The 22173-nt window shown below is 32.1% G+C and overlaps 1 protein-coding gene across 2 annotated transcripts in view; it reads right to left on the bottom strand.

Moving 5' to 3' along the window:
• Positions 1-22173, bottom strand: part of KHDRBS2 (KH RNA binding domain containing, signal transduction associated 2) — a 539121-nt gene that overhangs the window by 425712 nt on the left and 91236 nt on the right. For both annotated transcript variants that reach the window (XM_081296525.1, XM_081296524.1), the window contains exon 2: positions 13046-13173. In XM_081296525.1, coding sequence (XP_081152651.1) covers positions 13046-13173 — 128 coding nt within the window. The remainder of the gene's footprint in view (positions 1-13045; positions 13174-22173) is intronic.

The raw sequence follows: 22173 nt of genomic DNA on the forward strand, positions 1-22173 counted from the left end.
ACACATAATAAAAAATCACCATACTAAGATTTTAAGTATACAGTTCAGTGGAATTAAATACATCCATAGCATGAAGCCATCACTATCGCCTACTTGTATAATTTTCATCCTGTAAAACTGAAACTGTACACATTAAAAAATAACTCCTCATTCCTTACTCCCTCAAGTCTCTGCTAATTACTATTCTACTTTCTGACTCTATGATTTTGACTGTTCTAAGCACCTTACATAAGTGGAATAAGACAGTATCTGTCCTTTCTAAGTGACTGATTTTAAGCAGCATTATACCCTCAAGATTCATGTACACTGTAGCATGTTATAAGATGTCCTTACTTTCAAACTATTGTGACTCTGAATTTAAAATGAGTCGCTTGTAGACAGAATTTAGGTGGATCATGTGTCTTGCCTTCATTCTGCCAATCTCTTGTGTTTTTTTTTTTTAAATTGGTTGTTCACAACATTACAAAGCTCTTGACATATCATATTTCATACATTAGATTGAAGTGGGTTATGAACCCCCAATCTCTTGTGTTTTGATGGCAGCAATTAATCCATCTACAATTAAAGGAATCGTTGTTAAGGAATAATTTACTTCTGTCATTTTGTACTTGTTTCTATATGGCATATACATTTTTATCTCTCATTCCATGCATTACTATCTTTTGTGCTTACATCATTTTTGGTAGTGAAATGTTTAATTTCTTTATTTCCTTTATTTGTGGTTAACATGGATATGAAATTTAAACATCCTAAGGTAATAATACTTTAATTTATATCAAGTTATGTTATAAGCTTAATTTCAAAAACAAAAATTCTATTCCTTTACAGTTCCGTCAACACCTCTTTGAGATAGATGTTGACGTTACAAAATTTATTCATTGTGTATGCAAAAACATAAACTAACGATTCTCTAAATTTCATTTATCTCTTCAATTATGTAGCAACCGAAATATGGATCTGAAAACTGAAGTAACAATAATAATGATAACCTTAACACAGTTTTAAAAAATATTAGTGCCTTAAATAATGTAGAAAAATATAGTTGTTGCATTGTTAGAATAAGACTAGATGTTATAGTTGTCCATTTATTTGCCTTTATTGAAATATTTACTGCTTCATACGGCTTCAAGTTATTGTCTAGTGGCTTTTAATTTAATTTTACCCTGAGAGACTCACCTATGCATTTCTTGCAGAGAACATATGGTAATAAACTCCCTCAGCTTTTGTTGCTCTAGAATGTCTTAATTTTTCCATCACTTCTGAGGGAGAGTTTTGCTAAAATAGAATACTTGATTGAAGTTTATAATTTTTTCTGTCTTTTAGTACTTGGAAGACAATCCCAATGCCATTTGGCCAACATCGTTTCAGGTAAGAAATCTGCCAATTATGTTATTATCTCTTATAAGTAACAAAATGATTCTCTCTTACTGCTGTCAAGATTCTCTCTTCTGCAAGTTTTTTTGATGTGTGTCAGATTGGGTCTCTTTGAGTCCATCTTCCTTGGAGTTTAGTTACCTTGTTGGATTGCTATAGTAATATATTGACAAATTTGGGGATTTCACCTATTCTTTCTTCAAATGTTTTCTCTGCTCTCCTTTTTCTCTCTTCTGGGATTCCTCCAATATGAATTTGGTCTTTTTGAAGGTATGCCACAAGACCCATAGGTTCTCTTCACTTTTGTTCAATTTTTCTTTCCCCAGACAATAATTCCTATTGTCCTATCTTCTAGTTTGCTAATTCTTTTATCTGCTGGCTTGAATTTGTCCTAGAATCCATCTCATGAACATTTTCCTTTTGTTATTACATTTTTCATCTGCAAATTTCCTTTTTGGCTTTTCGGCTTTTCATCTCTTTACTGATAGAATTTCCATTTTCTACAAACACTGTCTTCATGATTTTCTCCATGCTTTTCTCTAGTTCTTTGAGTATCTTTAAGATAGCTGTTTTAAAGTCTCTATCTAGTTGATTTGCCATCAGAACATTTTCAGGGACAGTTTCTACTGACTTATTTGTTTTCCAATCAGCCATATTTTTCTGTGTCTTTGTATGCCCTGTATTTTTTAAAAATTTTTTCTGTTGAAGATAGAACTCTGAAAATGATGTGAAAATTCTGAAAGTCAGATTTTCCCTTCTTCCCAAGATTTTGTTATTGCTTATGTTTTGTTTTTTGTTGTTTTTTTAATTGCCATAGTCCGTCTTCATGCCAAGAATCAGCCTCATATGTAAATTTAAAATTATTTTCAGGGCCTGTGACTTTACCTGGGCATGTTTGGCCACTGTTAAGTTTTGAATATATATGCTATTTGCTGATTTTGAACATTCTGGTCTTTAATAGCTCACTCCCAAACAAGCAAAAGAGAAAAACGAAGGAGGTGGGTGGAGGAGAAATCAGAGCTAATGCTTTAATCCCTAGAAATTTACTTCAGTTTGTGCAAGAGAAACTTGCAACAATAGTAGAGTTTCAAATTAATGGCTGACTGCTTCTTTGTACCTCTGTGATCAGAAGCAATGAGTGATCAGAGCACAGCTATTTAACGTTTGGTGGACAGTATCTCTTTTACCTTCTGTGGCACACATAAGCTGATGATGACATGGATAATACATGTGCTAAGAGCAGGAACAGACCAAAATTAATGTCAATTTACTACCTAAGCCTTCCTGTGGATGCTGCAATCCATGCATACGCTGCAATTACAAAACAGTATGCCAGTGCAATTGCTATCTAGATGGGCAGATAAAATTCTGCTGTTTCCTACTCTATCATATTCCCAGAATTTTTTTCTAATTCTTGATAAATATTTAAGATAGAACTCTAGGCTTGCCTGGCACGTTAGATAAGACATACAGGAGAAAGATATCAAGGGAGTGTGCATGTCTTTTGGCTTAACCAAGTAGATCAATAATGTTGTCTCCAACTGAAATGCGGTTGGTTATAGTTGAATGAGATGTGTGGTGAGAAGGATACCATCTGAGTCTGAGATACCAGGATATCCAGATGATGTCAAGAAAGCATCTCCTCTCTTGGACAGATATCATGATAGGAGTGTCAGCTTATATGTTAGGTAAAAACATGTCATAGATAAAATCATAAAGCATGTTTCATTGTACATAGAGAACAATCCTTGAAGAACTCCAAGACTAATAAGTTGTGTGGGAGAAGCCAGCAAATAAGTCTGAGAATGCAACAGGTTATTTTTGTTTGTTATGGAGATAAAAATAAATTGTGTTGTCTTTGACACCAAATGAAGACAGTATATCAATGATTGTTTAAGTTAAGACCTTACTTCCAATAAATACTATATTGCTTCAGTAGGCAAAACTAAGCACAATGGAATCTTATAGGGATAGGATCATATTTTGAATGAGAAGAAAAAAAATTGAGCTGTAATGTCTCTTCAATATGGTATCCAGCTGTGAATTATAATGAATTGAATTTTCTTTTTAATCAAAAGATATATTTTAGACCATGCTGATTAGTCCAATTATAGTAGAAATCATTCCTGAACTGGGCAAAAGATTCAACCATACAACCTATAAGATACACTCTGAATAATTCACAGGTTATTGCTGCCGCACTTAACTCCAGAGAAGAAATATATATTGGCTTTTCCATCTATAGGCTTTTGCAATCTTAGCAATTTGTGTCCAGAATTATCTTAATGGATCTTTGTATAAAATAAGATGAATTATATAATAATTTAATACAAAGAAGAGAGGATTTAGTGAAGATAGACCTGAGTTGCTGTTATGACACTCTCACTGATAAACTATGTGGCTTTAGGAAGTTTTCTTAAATATTCTTATTTATTTATTTTATTTTTTAATGTGGGGTGAGAATTTTTTATTTAATTAATTTTACTGTTTGCACAAATGGAGCACAACTTTTCATTTCTCTGGTTGTACATGATATAGCATCACACCATTCGTACAATCATACCCACACATAGGGCTAATAATGACCATGTCATTCCAACCTCTTCCCCCAATACACAAACACCCTCCTTTCCCCTCCACCACCCATCTACTCAATTCAAAGTTGCTCCATTCTTCCCTAGCCCCTTCCCCATTATGCATCAGCATCCACTTATCCGAGAAAACATTTGGCCTTTGGTTTTGGGGGATTGGCTTACTTCGCTTAGCCTGATATTCTCCAACTCCGTCCATTGTAAATGCCATAATTTCATTCTATTTAAAGCTGAGTGATATTCTATTGTGCATATTCAAACTAAAAAGCTTCTTCTCAGCAAAAGAAACAGTGAGGTAAAGTGAGGTAAAGAGAGATCCTAGACAGTGGGAGCAAATTTTTACCACATGTACGTCAAATAGAGCACTAATCTCCAGGATATAGAAAGAACTCAAAAAATGTAAATATTTTTAAATTTTAATACCTTCTTCAGAAGTCTCACATTGTTCTTGAGAAAAAAATATTAGCTTAATGGGCTTTGCTCTGTATCTGACATACAGTGGGAACTCATAAAAACCAAGTTTAATGACTGACTTGAATTTTAAAGTTGTTCTCTAGCCTGAGTTATATACTACGTTCTTCATTGAATCACTTCTAGTCATTAACTAGAAATAGAAAGTTTATTGGTTTTTCTTATGACAAAATTGTCATCATGCTTGGGGTCAAATTTTCTGTGTATTGTAAAAGAACATTTGCTTAAATTATAATAGAACCATAAGATGGTAATGAGTTAAGTAAAATAGGCTTCAAAATCCGAATAACTGGATATGACTCCCAAATATTCATTTCCCAATGACAGGATTTTGAAGAGCTTCTGAGACTTAGTTCCTTTATCTCTACAATGGGAAGAACAGCATCATTTGAATAAAATGAGTGAATCCATGTAAAAACTATAAGCTACCTAACATCCAGAAAGTGCTTAGTAATCTTTACCATTTATTATTTCTCTATTCTAGGGGGCAAAAAGCTCTATGGAACTGATGTTTATATTTTAAATGTTTTCAACTGGCCCAAGATATTTCAAAGATTACCTTTATCATTAGTGAAATTACATATTAACAATAATTAATTCAAATATGAAAATGCCTCCAATTTACAAAAAAATGATCTTCAGTTTTACACACACACAGGTATCTTATATATCTTACATATCTCCATGTAAACGCAATGAAAATAAACTATAATCCCTTATACTTCATTTAATAATACATATGTATACAAATACATAATTCTAAATTAAATTGCTAGATTAAATACTGCTTTCAAAAGTCTATATCTTTGTGATGTAAATATAAAATTCCTCTCCAAAATAGTAGAATCAACGTACTCAGACCCATGGGTATCATTTTGCCCAGGTCCTAAATTCATTATGGTTTATAATTAAATTTCATTTACTTACCAGTCTAACATAAAGCAGAAGAATTTATTTTTACTTCTATTCTTCTAATAAATGAGGGTCAAGTATTTTCCCCATATTTGCTTTATATACTTGTTTTATGTTATAAATTTATTTAATTATGGCTTTAATATTTTTCATCTTTCTTAAAAATACTTTCCCAGGAGATATGATTGCTTACAACTTATTCTAGTACCTTTATTTATTTATTGGAATTTTATTTTAAACATAGTTAGAATTGGGCTGGGGATGTGGCTCAAGCGGTAGCGCGCTCGCCTGGCATGCGTGCGGCCCGGGTTCGATCCTCAGCACCACATACCAACAAAGATGTTGTGTCCGCCGAGAACTAAAAAATAAATATTAAAAATTCTCTCTCTCTCTCTCTCTCTCTAAAAAAAAACATAGTTAGAATTAATATCTGTGTACAAAATGATTTAGATTTTCTATTCTTTTTCTCAAATGGCTCAAAATCTTACACTTATTAAATAAATGGTTTCTCCACACAGTCACTAAATAACTACTTATATATGTCCATGTATATTTCACGAGGAATGGAAATTATTTCATTAAATATTTGATTTAGAATGTCAGCAAATTCATTTAACCACTTTAAGTACTAAACCAACCTTGCATCCTTGAAATAAGCTATATTTTAGTGTAATTCATAGCTTATACTGAGCCCTTGAAATACATTTAGTAATATTTTTATAACTTTTTTATTTATTAAAATATTATAATAAAATTTACAATTTATATTTATTTATTTTTTCAGTACTGGGGATGAACCCAGGGGAACTCTACCATTGAGCTATAGCTCTAGTCCTTTTGTTTTGTTTTGTTTTGTTTGAGATAGGGTCTCACTGGGATTAGAGGGATGTGCCTAAGTGTCCAGTCATTTTAAATATTTTTCATGCATAACTCAATGGGCATTAAGTGTATTTACAATGTCATACAAACATCATGATTTTCCATTTTCACGTTTCTCATCATCCCACCGGAAACTCTGTACCCATTCAACAATAATCAATACTTTGTATCTAAATGAATTTATTATCTATTCTACCTACCTCATAAAAGTGGAACCTAAAACATTGTCTGGCTTACTTCACTTAGTATAATGCATTCAACAGTCATGCATGTTGCAATGTACATGAGAAATACATAACTCTTCTAAGTCTGAATAATATTCCATTGTAGGTAATTCCACAATTAATTTACCCATTTATCTGTTAAATATATTGGAGGTTGGGTAACCCCTTTGACTATTGTGAGCAATGGTTCTATGAACTTTCATATATAATATTTGGTAACATTTTAAAGTTTTTGCATGAATACTAGTTGTTGAGATTGTTCTAGAATATTGTATTTGTGATGTAGTTGTTAAAAATTATATGATTAATAAAAATATTCATAAAATGGCATATGTATAAATGAACTTTACACAATAGTTTATGTTTGAAAAAGAAGTCACAATTATTCTATATGAATCTAAAGTCAGTCAGGTGTTAATAAATAAAATTAACAATAATCCTTTATCTACTGGTTTCTGGGGGAAGTAAATGCATTGTTTTATTTACAGTACGTCTTTAAGAGAAAGCTTGTTTTCTGCTAACCTCAAAAACGACAGCCCTTGAATTTATACAAAATTTACTTACTTTCACATGTTCAAGAAGTCTGAGGAAATTTATATTAAAATGGGAATCCTATTCAGTTGGTAATGCAGTGACTCTAGATTTTAAAATTCACTTACCTTCTCAGGTATCTTAAATATCTTTTTATATAAATAGTTGCTCCTACTGCAGCAACAAAGTAGCAACGGAAAGGCCATCTGGGTATAGAGAAATTCACTGAGAGGCCTCTGACTTAAATTAGCAAACAAATGAGCAAAAAAGCAAAGAATGGCAAGATTATAGAGATGTGAGATGGAAGACCTTTTTGGCTCTCACAGATCCCTTAAACAAGGATACAGATTTGGATGCATTTCAAGAGGCACTTGGATTTCATGATCCTTTTGAAAAAGTTTTTTGAGTTTTCCAGTTGCATGTAAATGTGAAAAATAAGAAACAATCCTCCCATACAAGGTATGCAATAGTTTAGACTGAAATGCTCCCCAAAGGTTCACGTGTTAAAGACCCAGTACTGATACTGTTGGGAGATGGTAGAAACCTTACTTGGGGCCTAATGGGAGGGGACCTAATGCAAATTTGAATTGTGCATTACAAATACTTAAAACAACTGGACACTTTGGCATATCCCTCAAGGGGCATGACCTTGAACATCATGGGGTGAACCCCAGCTCCTCCTTTTCCTCTCTCTTTTGCTTCCTGCCTTGATGAGTACTTTTTCTCTATTATACTCCCCCACCATAATAACATACTGCCATGCCATAGGCCCAAAAGCTTAAGGGCCAACTGACCTTGGATAGAAACCCATGGGACTATCAGGCAAAATAACTGTCTTCTCTTTGTAAGCTGATTGCCTTAGATATTTGTTCAGTAATAGAAAGATGACTAATACATAGTTGAAAACATTAGCCTGAGTATGAGAAAGAAAAATAGAGCAGAGAGTGGGGGGCGGTGAGTATGGGGAGAAAAAGAGGGAGAGGAGAGGCAGACAGGCAGGCACACAGCAGAACAGCAACCACTGGTGAAAACAGAATGAAGATCTAGACAGGCAAAAGAGGAAAGATTGGTATTATTTCAGGAAGTACAAGGATATATTTTGTGAGGGTCTTCTGAATCCATAAAAATGAATGTTGTGAGAAAAAAATCACATAATTAAAAATTAAGAATGTATGGGCCAATGTGAGATGTAGAAACAAATAGTGAAAAAATATAAAAGGAAAACATACCATTTAAAGTGCATTAATTAATGAGCATTAATTAAGACAACGTTTGATCAAATAAGACAAATACTAGATATAATACCTTTGCAATTTTTTTTTTTAATTTTGCTAGAAAATGGGGTTATTTCAAAATCATTCTACTGGAAAGAATGTACCCTACTAGCACCTTGAAATCTTTTTTTCCCCATAGGAATTGTGAATCTGAGTGTCATATCATTTCCTCAATTGAGATTTAAATTCACAGTTGAGAGGCTAGAAAACTGATAAACAAAACTGAAGTCAGAAAGCACCTCAAATCCTCTCTTCTATTTCCTTTAGGAAAATAAAAAGCAATGCTGTCCAGTGGTCTCTGTCTGATAAAACAGGTTTACTTGTAGGCTACACAGTGGTTTCTAGAAAAACAAATTCCTTAGAAAACTAGAGAGGTTTTGCCCAAGATTAAGTGGTTACATTGGCTTTGAAACACAGTGAATTTCCAAATTTAGAAAAACTGAATCTCTATTAATTATTTTTAAATGATCTCACAATTACTTAGAAAGTTAGAAAAATAACAGAGACCAAGGATTTGGATTTGGATATTTCGTACTCTGAAGTATAAAGAAGAAAACACAGGCTCTGTGGGAGGACATGGCAAATTGGAACTGCAGATGAGACTATCCAGCCAGGCACAGAAGACTACCCGCCTATTCAGGACTGAGCAGAGTAAGGAAAAATATAGAGCAAGTGAGACGCTTTTGAACATATTTTGGAACTTTAATTTTCTGCATTAATCTACATAAGGAATTGATTTGAAAAGCAGCAGAGGGGGACATGGCTGTGTTTGATCTTAAAAGGGGCCAAATTTGGGGCAGATCTCACTCTTGGCAATACATTACTTTAAAAAGTTGGCAGTAACTCAAGTAAAGAAATAAAAAGTGGACCTTGGGGCAAATTTAATTGAAGGAATGGGTCTGATATATTTTAGAGGATTCTGAAAGCACATCAAAAAGACATTTTTAAAAGGCATTTCGAAGTTGAATTGCCCAGGTGAACAAACAGGTACAGGCGGAGCTCTTCTCAAAACTGGAGGCAATGCTTCTCCAGTTCTCTGACGCATCTCAGGTCACCCAGACTTGTGAAAGGAATTCCTTTGTATGTCTAGAATAATAAAACATACGCACAGCTTTGGCTACTTATGGATGTCTTGGTTTCCAAAGTCCTAATTGTTCACTGCAATCAAAGAAAATATGGAATTTTGTCTCATTCCTCCAAGGATAAAAACCGTCTTTATTATTGTCAAATTTATACCCCAAGCTATGCTTTTATTCTTTTTGTTTATTAGCTTTGTATGTCCAGCCTAAATCATAATGAAATCTTGCTTGAAGACATTTCAAGCTGAATCTGAACTCAACACACAGAGTTTGAAAACTATAAATAACTTAACATAAAAAGCCAGGAACAATTTTCTATATGCACAGGCAAAAACAATGAGTTATGACCACTGCTTCCTTAGAGAGATGGCAAAATGATTCTAACTACAATATGCATACCACTCAGACACATTAAAATTTGGGATAAAAGTATATTGTACTATGACATTTGTGGGCTTGGGAAATAGAGAGTTATGGATTGGGCACGGTTCTCCAGGGTCTTACACATGCATCTCTCAGGAATACAGTGCACTGTGCTGCCACATACTCCTCATTCTTTGAGGTTTAACTATCAAGAAATAATTGCTCTAGTTCAAAATATTTGCAAATGCAAACAGATACACGTTGTTGTCTATTTCTCTATTAATTTTTTAAAAATAAACTGTATTGTGTATACTTAAGATATGCAACATGATATTATGGAAAATGTATGGATTGTAAAGGTAACTACAGTTAATCAAATAAAGGTCACCATTTTCTCAACTAGTTACCCATTTTTTTTGTGTGACAGCAAAAACTACTACAATTTGTTCACTTAGCACAGATCCCAAATATCTATTAATATTGTTACAAAAATGTTTTAAAACTTCCCATTAAAATATTAGTAATAAGATATTTTCTGAAATTTAAATCACTAAATATAAATTGCTAGAGCAAGATACATCATTCTTAAAGTGCTTGAACAGCATTCTTACATGTTCTATAATTTAAAATCTTAAACTTCTTTCAATTCCTTGTAGTATCCATCCAAGTCAGCAAATTAACTTGAATTTGGAGACTAATTGAAACAAAATCTATCCCAAAAAGGTCATGTAGTGAAGTCATGATAAGGTCATTTCCCCAAGAATTCCCACAGTTATTTATTGCCCTTTGTTTGAAAGGACTGTGTCATCAACACATTAATTACTGGTTCAAAAAGAAAGCAGGCATCAAGGGGAGAGATGGTTCTGAGAGAGTTATGTAAAACAGGTCCTTCTCCAGCATACCCCCTGAAAGATAAATCACTTTTTATTATAAAAGATTAAACTTTAAACCCTTAAACTGTTGTGCTCTGCTCAATGGCTCATATTATCATGCCATACCACACATTTTACAGTTTACAAATGTATGTCAAATACAGCTCAAGTTTAGTGGTCATACTTTTCATACTATTTCACTAATATTTTTGTGAGAAGAAGGCAATAAACAGCATGAAAGAATGTCACTTTTGTAATAAAATATAGTTTGTTAAATAGGTCAATGTTGATATACAATTTTGGTTGGTTTCTCAGTATTCTACCCTCTTTCTATTAAAGGTCTCTAGAATTTTTTTAAGCATGATAATTAGAAGAAATGGACATTCCTTTAAAAATAAATTAAAAGATTTCAGCAGGCTATTCACTAATTAAATAAATACTAAATTTTGGTGAATATGAATTGCTATTTTAGGCTAATTCATACAAGTATTAGCCACTAAGACTTATCATTTTTCACATTCCTTCCACATTTTATATGAAAAAGTAATGCAAGCATGTTCAGTTACATTAAAAATGCAATGGGGGACTGGGGTTGTGGCTCAGCAGTAGAGTGCTTGCCTAGTGTGTGCGATGCTCTATGTTTGATCCTCAGCACTACATAAAAATAAATAAATAAAACAAAGGTATTATGTCCAACTACAACTAAAAAATAAATATTTTAAAAAATGCAATGGTTCACAAGACCATAAAAAGTCTGAAATAACAACAACTGCACTAAATATCTCCATCTGTAACCAAGATAGGACCTTGGGCAACTCAAGGTCCCATCTTCCCACTATGTGAAAGTTTTATATATTCTGTGATTTCCAAGATTAGTTCCTGCTTAAATATTTTATGATTCTAAAAATTGTAAGAAGCAAAAAAAAAAAATTTCCAGCAATCAATGGTTACTGCAATGAAAATAGGCAGTTTTGTTGTTTGAGCATCTTCTTATGAATTATGAAATTAAACTTTACACAAAAATTTGGTGCTACAGAACATTCTTGTTTCAATAGTCACCATTATGAATCAAAAACAGACTATTGTAATAGAATCAAACCACTGATACTGGAACGTGAAGAGCCATGAGGAATTCAAATGCCTTCTATTCCTTACTAACTTCATGTGGACAGAAAATATGGAGATGCATGCTTTTTAGCAGTATATACTGAGTCTGTCATTAGGCATCCCATATCCAGAAAATAAACAAATATTATTCCAAGAATCAGTATCAACATACAGCATATTTAAATATACTTTAAGGAAATAACTCTCTAATTAAGACTGCAAAGGTTAATGAATCAAGTTTTTTGAAGAAGATAATTCTTCCTAATATTTCATTCACACTTCTATCATATTTCATTACTATGCCAAAATTTTCATGTACATTTATATTGTCCAATTTAATATTCATAAAACATAATTACAGGGTAAGTCAAATAATGTTTACTTCAAAAAACATGTGCCTTCTACACACGTTTTTCTTGTAATAGATTAAGACTTACTCAACAGACCAAAACAAAACAAAAATTTTGCATGTCCAAAAAATCTCATTTGAAAGTTAAATTTTATGGTTTGCTGGGTTGTAACAGTTTTTTTCTTATTTGAAATAATTGTAAACAAAACATTCCATTTAATTATATTTGCTAAAATTTATCATGTTAGAAGACAATGGGTAAACTACAACACTTATTTCTATAATCTTTATTATTAAGATAATTACATGGTTCTTGCTTCAGATTCACACTTCAGAAAGCAAATTATCAGCCTGACTCTTTGAGTTTCTATTTTTGGTTCTTTCATTTATTTGAAAAAAAAAAGAAACTCTTTTTACCCATTTTTTAATATAATCAATGAAAGCAAGCCATTAAATTCTGTGTTTTATAATCAATGCTGTACTAGTGGAAAAGTAGTTAAAAGAGAGATGCTATTATACTAAGAACAATATGAAATTTATTTCCACAAATGAAATCTTGAATAGAGAAGATGTAAAGCTATAATCCAAGAGTCTATGAAAGACTATGTTACTTTCCTGTGTATAATATTTTTTCCTGATTAGCTAATATTTTATATTAATAAACTTAAATCTATTTTTATAATACGAATATTCATTTTAAAATGAACCAAAATATAATAATGTAGCTGTACATATTTGGACAAACTGGTTAATCATTTATATATTAAATAAATTATTAAAGTACCTAATTATGCTTCCCACAGTCATAAAAAAAAATGTTATAGCTTTCAGTTGAAAATTACCCTCACAATAGTATTTTCAAAGAGTTTCCTCCCTCTATGTCAGTATTATATGTTTGCATATATGTATATAATGAACCTTTAAATATTTAATTTATAAAAGGCACTGAATAAAATGTCAAGTCCTATTTTTGTCATTTTTTTCTTAGTTCAATGAGAATAAAGCTTACATTGCAGTACCTTTGGATATTGCTTGACAGGAATCAATACTCTTTCTGAGAGCTTTATGTTTTTGTTGCTGATGACATCAAGATATTTCTTTTCTTCATCTTCCTTTTTTCCATCAGAACCTTGAAATTTTTCAATTTCTGAAAAAATCAGAAGGAAAAAAAATGAAATAAATCATCATAAACATGCTGACTGTTCATATTCTTCCTCTTCCCAGATCAGATTTTGAAGAATCTTGATAAAAGGCCAGTAACAAAATCTTTCTAACAACAATGTGAATGTCACTACTGTGAATAAGGTGACCACTGTCAACTAAAACCAACAGGTGACACTTTAAGATGTGACTCTGTCTTCTGTGAAACAAGTGATATATTTAATTCATTTTAAACATTGTCTAACAAAAGAGGAAATAGTCACCCTGACTACCTAAATTGTCTAAACAAGCATAATTTTCCAAGGAGCAATGAACAGAACAAAACATATTTTAAAGTTATGTGTCATTTTTACTTAGATCATTCCTAAATAAAAATAATTTAAAGATTTTAATCATCCAATTATCAAAAATACATAGTAAAGAGAAACTGCACAATAGTTTTACATTCCAACCAATCTTAAAAACAATTTAAAAGTGGTCACAAATGTCAGATAAATGGTGAAATCTGTAAGCATTATCATTCATCAGGACGAAAGTATCTGTTGAGATGGAGGAGTTTAGTTTCATCCTGTGAGAATCTTGCCAAAATGGATATTTCTAAGTACATGTACACAATTTATCTACCCTTGCATCTTTTAATGAGCTAATTTCATAAAGTTTTTTGAAATTCTAATATAGTGACCAAAGATACATACAGCAGAAAATAAGAAAATGTTCCTGTTTTTATGGAATCTATATTTTTATGAGGAAAACACAATTAGAAAAGGAATACATGTGCAGAAACATTTGCGTATGGGAGTAGAGAATAAATATAGTAAAGCTAGAGAGAATATACAGGAGAGCAGAGGCAAGGTGTGGGCTATTACTTTAGATTTCCAGAGTGCCATTGAGCACAATTCTAAAGGATGAGAAAGAGTAAGTTTGCTTTTAAAAGAGCAAGAAGCAAGAAAACATGTGGGCTGCAGAACAGTAAATGTAGAAAACATTTGATGGGTGATATTCACAACCATTCAGAGCAGAGGGCAAGTGAAGAAAAAAAAAACATAACATTTGTGTGGCTGAGAAATGATGCTCACTTGTACTAATAAGGGAGGAATGAGAGGACAAGTTAAAGCTAGAGTAACTCCATAGAATTCACTATACAAAATAAATGTTTTGGATTACAGAAAGTTTTCACTGAACTAATTCCCTTATGTTAATTAGTTGGTATTTCCATAACATATCTGTAAATGGGTTTTCTGTCCTTCCTCTTGGCCAAATGTACCATTCCAAAATACAAAGTAAATGAAGCTATGGATATTACATGCAGAAGTTTCCCCATTTTGTTATAAATGGAACAAAACATTTTGCTTCTGTTGTTTTGGAGTAGAGGAAGGTGATGGTGACTATTAAATATGTATATTTTAATACTTGTTTTTTTGCCTTTTGAAACAGCTATTTGTCTACTTCCAAATATGGCTACTATAGCATATCTTTGCTTTGTTCTTTGCTGTTCTATTTTTAATTAACATATGTCCAAAAACGATTTAATATAGGTGATAGAAAAATTCTCATAATAAGCTAGATAATAATCTATTAGCACAATACTTATTGGACCCATGGGAAACCTAATCTTTTTGAAGTAATATTACATTGCTTACACACATAATGCCTGAATGAGAGCTCCAAAGTATAGTTTATACAGTCATTTATAACCATTTTATCAATTATATACTTCGGTTTACCTAAAGTATTTTTTTTAATTTTTTTTTTTTTGAGAGAGAGAGAGAGAGAGAGAGAGAGAGAGAGAGAGAGAGAGAGAGAAACTTTTTTCAGTATTTATTTTTTAGTTTTTGGCAGACACGAACCAAGCGCCCCGCGCATGCCAGGCAAGCACGATACTGCTTGAGACACATCCCCAGCCCTACCTAAAGTATCTTTAAATAAACCAAACTTTTTAAAAATAAGTTATATGTCCATAGATTCTACTTAGTATTATAGCATTATTTCCTACTTTCCCACTCCAAAGTACTAACAAGTATCTTTCAATTGCCTTTTTAAACTGAAAAGCACTCCTTATTCAGGCCTTTCAATCCCTTGTATAATTATTACCCCAGAACTCTGACAACTGTAAAGAAAGAATGTTCTTCTCATCCTCTGACACTGACAATGGACATTTGATCACTGCCCCCTGGGTACTCTACCTGTCTTACTTCCAAGCTTGCTGAGGTATTGTACTGTGGAACCCAATGAAGAAACTGACTCAATTTCCAATCAAGTAAATGAATGACTTTTTTGTCACTCTGTCATAAAAGAAATTAAATATGTCTGACATTATTTGCTCTCCACCAAACTAGCACCTTAGGCTTTTTAAGACATTTACAATTTGATCATTCTATCACTAATTATAATAACTTTCCTATTAAGAATTCTGGCTGAATAAAATAAAATTCCCACTAGTCTTTCTGGTCATTTCTACAATTCCTTTTAAAACTGGGTATTTCTTTTCCCTTCCTGATACCTTCATGGAGTAATCTTGTCTTCCCCGACATGTCTACATACCCAACTAGCTCAATAATTGTGTTTGTCAGTTGCATAGTCATATAATGCTACAAACTTTTCTGGCTTTAAGAGAAATTTATATAGTACCAATTTGTATAGAGAGAGCCAGTATATATACAGAGAGCCAATTTATATAGTACCTTTCTTATTTTAATTTTTAATTTAAAATAATTTGTTACTCCATAATTAATGCATATTCTTAATGTAACCTTTAGACAATACACAGGTATCCCTAATATTTTAAACGAGTACATAGTTTGTCGTCACCAGGAATTACTGAATAGCACTGTGCCAAAACATTGAGTCATTTCACTGGTTTATATTATCTATTTAAGTTGGCTGTCGTGTTATTAAAAAAAACAGATTTAATATCTTTGGGTAGATTTATATTTTGTAGAAAAATGGTAAACTACAGAGATTTTAATGTTTTATATTCTCATTTTATGGTTTATCTATTAATGTATATATTTATTTGAAATTTATTTTATCTATCATTGACTATTTTAAGTGGCTTTTGCCACAATATTAGTATTATGCAGATACTGCATAAGAGACTATCTTTGATCATGACCATTCATTTTGTACCAGATATTTTAAAGAAAAAATTTAGTTCTGCTCTTATATTACTTCATTTTCCTTATGGACATCTTAAATATGCTCCCTTTTGGTTTATTTCATTTTATAATGCTCTTAAGTTGCATTTTAATTCTTTTTTTATTGATAAAATATTTAATGTTATGTATATTCCCTAAAAAACATCACAGACTATGGCTGTATATTTGAATTAGCTATCTTTTTATTAAAATTTATTTGTAGAATTTCTGCAATTCTGTTTTGCTACCTTTAAAATATTTAGCAGCATTTTATAGAAATACCTGGGTAGCAGAGTTTTTTTATTTTTTATTAATTTATTTATTAAATTGATTGAATTATGTCTATATTTTGGAATTCAAAGCAGATTTCTTAGTGGTTACATTTTTGGACATGGCTCATGAATATTTCATGAAAAGCATTCTATTCTCTGTTGTTGTGGTTAAGAGTTGGATGTAAATCAATGAGATCTTTTTTTGCCAACAGGATTCATCTTGGGATAAAAGCAGTATGTGAACATTTTTCTAGATATGTATTTAAGAGTAGAATTTTGTTCATAAATTATGCACATATTTTAATTTACTAGATAACCTAAACTATCATTCTGCTGTGTAAAATGTATCTAACACATTTATGAATGTTTCTATAAATTCCAAATCCCTACAATGAGGTTTGGTTTTGAACTTTATCTTACTCCAGTTACTGGGGGACTAAGTACTGAAGATACCCTCACAATTGTAGTACAAGGAATGTACAGAAACCATACATAAAAGTGATTTTTTTTTCTAAACTCAAAAAAGTAATAAGCACACTGCTCGGTTTTGTGTGGGTTAGATTGTGAGAAGATTGAAGAGGGAAAAAATAGGAAACTTGATGATCCCAAGAATCCTAAAACACAGAAATGTCAAGCAAACATTTATATTACAAAGGGAAGACAACTCTTCAATGTATAATTCTCAACAAGGTAACCTGTCAACAATGTGTCAATTGGGACACAATTATATAAGCTCAATTTATGAATAATTTTGAAGCAGACCATTTAATGATGAGTACAAGACTTAAGGTAATAAAGTACCATTCCAGAAATATTGAGGAAAATTTAAACAAAAACAATTTCCTAGGACAAGTTTTTTTCCTAATGGGGAAAAATAGCTTAAAGAAAAGTACCGATAGAACGTGAAGTGAGGAAACCATCCCAATTAAAATCTATTGCCACAGAAACCTTCTAAAAGCACAGGCATGATTTTCTCATTGAAACATAAATAAAAGAAATAGATTATGTCTATGCCCATACAATATATACTACATAAAAAAGAAAAATGAACTAACTAATATATTGGCAAATATGGAAAACAGAATAGAGATGATAACAAAGCAGAAAATGAAAAAAAAGTAAGAATGAACAAAATGAAAATAAGAAAATATATCAGAAATAAAATAAATTGGAGAAAGGTAAATATTTAACAAGTATTAGAAGATAAAATGAAAAGAAATATCAGAACAGAATAATTCATTTCAGATATAAATAATAAACCATAATGTAATTGAGAAATTTTTGCATACTTGTTCATCAAGAATATTGGTCTGAAGTTTCTTTCCTTGATGTGCCTTTGTCTGGTTTTGATATCAGGGTGATATTAGCCTCATAGAATGAGTTTGGAAGGGTTCCCTCCTTTTCAATTTCATGGACTACTTTGAGGAGTATTGGTGTTAATTCTTCTTTGAAAGTCTTGTAGAACTCAGCTGAGAATCCATCTGGTCCTGGGCTTTTCTTGGTTGGTAGGCTTTTGATGACGTTTTCTATTTCATTACTTGAAATTGCTCTATTTAAATCATGTATGACCTTCTTGTTCAGTTTGAGCAGGTCATATGTCTCTAGAAATTTGTCAATGTCTTTGATATTTTCTACTTTATTATACTATGAATTTTCAAAATACTTTCTAGTTATCTTCTGTATTTCAGACATGTAATATTTCCTTCTTCATCTTGTATTTTAGTAACTTGAGTTTCTCTCCTTTTCTCTTCATTAGCATGGCCACAGGTTTATCTATTTTATTTATTTTTGCAGGGTTGGTTCAAAATATGGAAATCAATAAACGTAATACATCACATTAATAGACTTAAAAACAAGAATCATGTGATCATCTCAATAGATGCAGAAAAAGCATTTGACAAAATACAACACACCTTCATGTTCAAAACACTAGATAAACTAGGGATAGTAGGAATATACCTCAACATTGTAAAAGCTATACATGCTAAACTCAAGGCCAGCATCATTCGAAATAGAGAAAAATTGAAGGCATTCTCGCTAAAATCTGAAACAAGACATGGATGTCCTCCTTCACCACTTCTATTCAACATAGTCCTTGAACCTCTAGCCAGAGCAATTAGACAAAAGAAAGAAATTAAAGGGATACAAATAGGTAGAGAAATACTCAAACTATCACTATTTGCCAATGACATGATTCTATATCTACAAGGTCCAAAAAACTCCATCAGAAAACTTCCTAGAACTAATAAATGAATTCAGCAAAGAAGCAGGATATAAATCAACACCCATAAATCAAATGAATTCCTATACATCAGTGATGAATCCATTGAAAGTGAAATTAGGAAAACTACTTTATACACAATAGCCTCAAAAAAATAAAATACCTTGGAATCAATCTAACAAAAGAGATAATAGACCTCTACAATGAAAACTACAGAACACTAAAGAAAGAAATTGAAGAAAACCTCAGAAGATGGAAAGATCTCCCATGCTCCTGGATAGGCAGAATTAACATTGTCAAAATGGCCATACAACCTAAAGTGTTATACAGATTTAGTGCAATTCCTATTAAAATCCTAATGATATTCTTCATAGAAATAGAAAAAGCAATCATAAAGTTTATTTGGAAAAATAAGAGACCCAGAATAGCTAAAGCAATGCTTAGCAAGAAAAGCGAAACAGAAAGCATCACAATACCAGGCTTTAAACTAAACTACAGAGCTATAGAAATAAAAATGGCATGGTATTGGCACCAAAGTAGACTTGTAAACCAATGGTACAAAATAGAGGACACAGAGACAAACCCACATAAATATGATTATGCCATACTAGACAAAGGTGCCAAAAACATTCACTGTAGAAAAGATAGCTTATTAAACAAATGGTACTGGCAAAACTGGAAATCCATATGTAGCAAAATGAAATTAAACCTCTACCTCTCACCCTGCACAAAAATCAACTCAAAGTGAATCAAAGACTTAGGCACTAAAACAGAGACCCTGCGCCTAATAGAAAAAAATAGGCCCAAATCTTCACTATGTTGGCCTAGGATCTGTCAACAAGACTCGTAAAGCACAAGAAGTAAAATCAAGAATTAATAAATAGGATGGATATAAATTAAAAAGCTTTTTCTCAGCAAAGTAAACAATTAAAAGTGAGGAGAGAGCCTATAGATTGGGAGAAAATCTTCACCTCATGCACCTCCAATAAAGCATTAATCTCTGGAATATATAATGAACTCAAAAAACTTAACACCAAAACAATAAATAAACCAATCAATAAATGTGCTAAGGAACTGAACAGACACTTCACAGAAAAATAAATACAACTGATCAAAAAATATATGAAAAAAGTATTCAATATCTCTAGCAATTAGAGAAATGCAAATCAAAACTACTCTAAGATTTCATGTCACTCCAGTCAGAATGGCAATCATCAAGAATACAGGCAACAATAAATGTTGGCGAGGATGTGGGGGAAAAGGTACACTCATACATTGCTGGTGGGTCTACAAATTGGTGCAACCACTATGGAAAGCAGTATTGAGATTCCTCATAAAATTAGGAATGGAACCACAATTTGATCCAGCTATCCCACTCCTTGTTTTATACGCAAAGGACTTAAATTCAGCATACTACAGTGAGGCAGCTACATCAATGTTTACAGCAGCTCCATTCACAATAGCTAGACTGTGGAACCAACCTAGGTGCCCTTCAACAGATGAATGGATAAAGAAAATGTACTATATATACTCAGTGAAATATTACTCAGCTTTAGTAAGTGGTTGAAGTTGGAGAATATCATGCTAAGCGAAATAAGCCAATCCCACAAAATCAAAGGCTGAATGTTTTATCTAATATGTGGATACTAATTCACAATAAGGTGAAGGGCACTAGGGAAGAATCGCATTACCTTAGATTAGGTACAGGGAAGTGATGGTAGGGAAGGGGAGGGGAGGTAGGGATAGGAAAGACAGTAGAATGAAACAGACATTATTACTGAATGTATATATGTGACAGCATGACCAGTATGATTGTGCAACATCTACACTCAGAAAAATGAGAAATTATATCCAATCTGTGTATGATCTATCAAAGTGGATAAATGCATTCTACTGTCATGTATAACTAATTAAAACAAAAGTATTTTAAAAAATGAATAATAATAAACCATAAGTAAAGCAAGACTAAATAAACAAAAGACAGAAGCAGAAAGAAATAATCAAGAATCTTGATAAAATTAGAAAAATGAAATAAAATTTTTTATAAAACAAGACAGATACAGAAGATAAGCTAAGAAGGACCATGATATGCATAATTGGAGTTGTAGATAATGAAAAATAAAGTCACAGAACTGAAGAAAAACTAAGAACTGCTACTCAAGAAAACGTCTTATAAAAATTATGAAAATGTTACAGAAACACATAATTTCATACAACTAATATGTTTTAATAATTATAAGAGAACTATGTGACAATATAATAGTGCTGAGTATGATTGGCTCAATTTCAGATTTAATGTAGAGAGAGAAGTAAAAAGGGAAAAGAAAAAGTGGAAAAAAGGGAGAAGAAAGTGTGAAAAGGAGAGAAACAGATATGAAAATTAATATGAGGCTCTATAAACTGGGAGTTAGGCAACAGAATAACTATTTCCAGATACCTATAGAATACAGCTGGGTCCATATCTTGGCTCAAGTTGATATTTGCTGGTTGATTTACTTAACATATGTCTACCTCAGTTTCTAACCTGGGAATTAGAAAAAAAAATGAAACCTCTTATTGTGGTCATGAAGATTAAATATAATGTAACTAGAAACTGGGAAATGGTCATGGGAGAAGGATAGGTGAAAAGGTTCAATGCATGATGTATGCACGCAGTGAGACATGATGGATTGGTTAATTAGCACAATTAATACGTTAATATAATTAAAAAATAAATAATAAAAGAAGGTGCTTAAAACAGTGTCTGGGAAAACTATTGTTGTTATTATTGTTATTATTCATATATATTAAACCTGAAAAAAGCAGGCGACACTTGTACTAGATTCATAAGGAAAATTACATGGAAGGAAGAGCTAGGAACTGATCCTTAGTTTAAGAAAGGATTATAGGACCCAGGACCAATGGCTTCTCAAGTCTCTCTTAAACTCTTCCAAAAAATAGAAGAAGTGGAAACACTATAAATTCATATGCTGCGACCAGCCAACGACTTCACAAGGAAAAAAAATTGTAGTCCAATATCCCTGACGAACAAAGATGCAAAAATCCTCAACTAAATATTATCAAACTGAATTTAACAGCATATTGAAAGGATCATACAAGCTGGGTATGGTGGCTCATGGCCTGTAATCCTAGCAGCTCAGGAGGCTGAGGCAAGAAGATTGGGAGTTCAAGATTAGCCTCATCAAATTAGCAAGGCCCTGAGAAACTTAGGGAGACCCTGTCTCAAAATTAAAATGGCTGGGGTTATGGCTCAGTGGGTAAATGCCCCTGGGTCCAATACCTAGTATGGGAAAAACAAAAAATAAAAACATACCCCATGTCTAAGTGGGACTAATCATTGTGAATAAACAGAATTTCAA

Source organism: Spermophilus citellus (genome assembly GCF_964194105.1).
Source record: "Spermophilus citellus genome assembly, chromosome: 5".
In the NCBI taxonomy this organism is placed as follows: domain Eukaryota; kingdom Metazoa; phylum Chordata; class Mammalia; order Rodentia; family Sciuridae; genus Spermophilus; species Spermophilus citellus.